Genomic DNA, 1,566 nt, shown 5'->3' with positions numbered 1-1,566 from the left:
GAGGGAGAGAAAGAGAGCGAGGGGGAGAGGGAGGGGGAGAGGGAGGGGGAGAGGGAGGGGGAGAGGGAGGGGGAGAGAGAGGGGGCGAGGGAGAGCGAGGGGGAGAGTGAGGGGGGTTCTTAAGTGGTCGGAGGTTGTAATGAGGGTGCTGTATGGAAGGAGGGTGCGATGGCGATTAAGTGATCTTCCTTAGTGCCGTACACGCACATACCGTACACGTACATATGCATGGGATACACGGAAAAACACAACGCACGGGGCGTTTAAATCAATATCGCAACACGCGGACCTCATACCTTTCTTTCCATCCATACAAACATTGGGCACATAGCCTGCACGTTCACCCACCCTGCGAAGAAGAATGTGGGTCCATTCCGCTCCCGCAGCTCCTGTGGGGCCTTGGTGGCGAACTTGGGGTGAAGGCGGGACGTGAAAATGCCCATGCGGAACAATTGATGGGGCCCAAGAAACACTGGCAGCACGATGTCGGTGGCGTTACGGTGGGACGCCTTCCAACCGGAGAAGAGTTTCGGAGCGTGCAGGCCCCAGTAAGACACGAAAGTAACGTTGGCGGTCAGATGGCCGCGTTCCGACTCCGAGCGCCCCCCGTCACCTGCGGAGCCGTGTAAGGTTTTAGACCCGTGGGTCGGTATATACTGGGTCGCGCCTGGATCGTCATGCCCTGCTTTTCCCCACATGGAAAGACATGAGAAGGCTTTGCAAATGCGCATTTTGTCATAGAATTCTGTTTTTGTACTGATGCCGTACCGTACCTGTCGCGATGACGAAGTGCCGATGGCCGTGCGTGCGGTTCCACCACGGATGCATCTCCCGTATGTACGACATGGCCCCCGACAGCGTGGTTGCATCGCAGGTATGGCGCAGCGTGACGGGTATGAAGTACCAGTCGGCCGTGTCACCGTCCCCCACACGCACCCCCGTGGCCGTGACTCGCTCCTGGAAGAGCCGCGTGGTGGGCCGGTCCAGACGCATGTCGTTGAGCCTGTTGTACGGCATATACGGCAGAAATGGACCTTCGAGTGAAAATTTGTAAACACCGTCGTTTAATGCCGTGTTGTGTTACGTGGCGGGTACGGAGGACTGTGCCTCCATGTCGTGGGGTCCAGAACCCTCCCGGTGTTCAATATCTTCGAGATTCTGTATGCTGGCGGCACCCATCATATCGACATAACGGCAAAGCACCTCAGCTCTCCGTCGCGCTGTGCATATCATTACGTAATTGCCAAACTGCAGGACCACCCGGCCCCTGAGGGGCTCCACTGCACGGGGAAACCGCCCTTGCAACCTGCTAGAACACTCACTCATTCTTTCAACCACTCGCTCACTCAACACCACGCCAGATCCTTACAGCTACCCAAACTACCCCTTCACCTTCCTAACCAAAAACGCTTCGGCTCTTATTGCGCATATACCAGCCCTGCTGTGACACTGACAGCCATATCGAGGACGAGAAACACATTTTGCTTGACTGCCCGTTGTACGACAAAATCAGATCTGATATAGATTTCCCACGCTTCGAGCATATGAAGACGCCATGAAGTGGAC

The 1,566-nt window shown here is 56.2% G+C and overlaps 1 protein-coding gene across 1 annotated transcript in view; it reads right to left on the bottom strand.

Moving 5' to 3' along the window:
• The window catches only part of VOLCADRAFT_96311 (uncharacterized protein), a gene marked incomplete at both ends in the record, with an annotated part of 21,144 nt that overhangs the window by 1,457 nt on the left and 18,121 nt on the right, over positions 1-1,566 (bottom strand). Inside the window, 2 exons of the mRNA XM_002955343.1 lie at positions 349-613; positions 774-1,003. Coding sequence (XP_002955389.1) covers positions 349-613; positions 774-1,003 — 495 coding nt within the window. The remainder of the gene's footprint in view (positions 1-348; positions 614-773; positions 1,004-1,566) is intronic.

The sequence above is a fragment of the Volvox carteri genome (assembly GCF_000143455.1).
Source record: "Volvox carteri f. nagariensis unplaced genomic scaffold VOLCAscaffold_51, whole genome shotgun sequence".
In the NCBI taxonomy this organism is placed as follows: domain Eukaryota; kingdom Viridiplantae; phylum Chlorophyta; class Chlorophyceae; order Chlamydomonadales; family Volvocaceae; genus Volvox; species Volvox carteri.
Note: the sequence above shows the minus strand (reverse complement) of the source record. Positions and strands in the feature narration are given on the sequence as shown.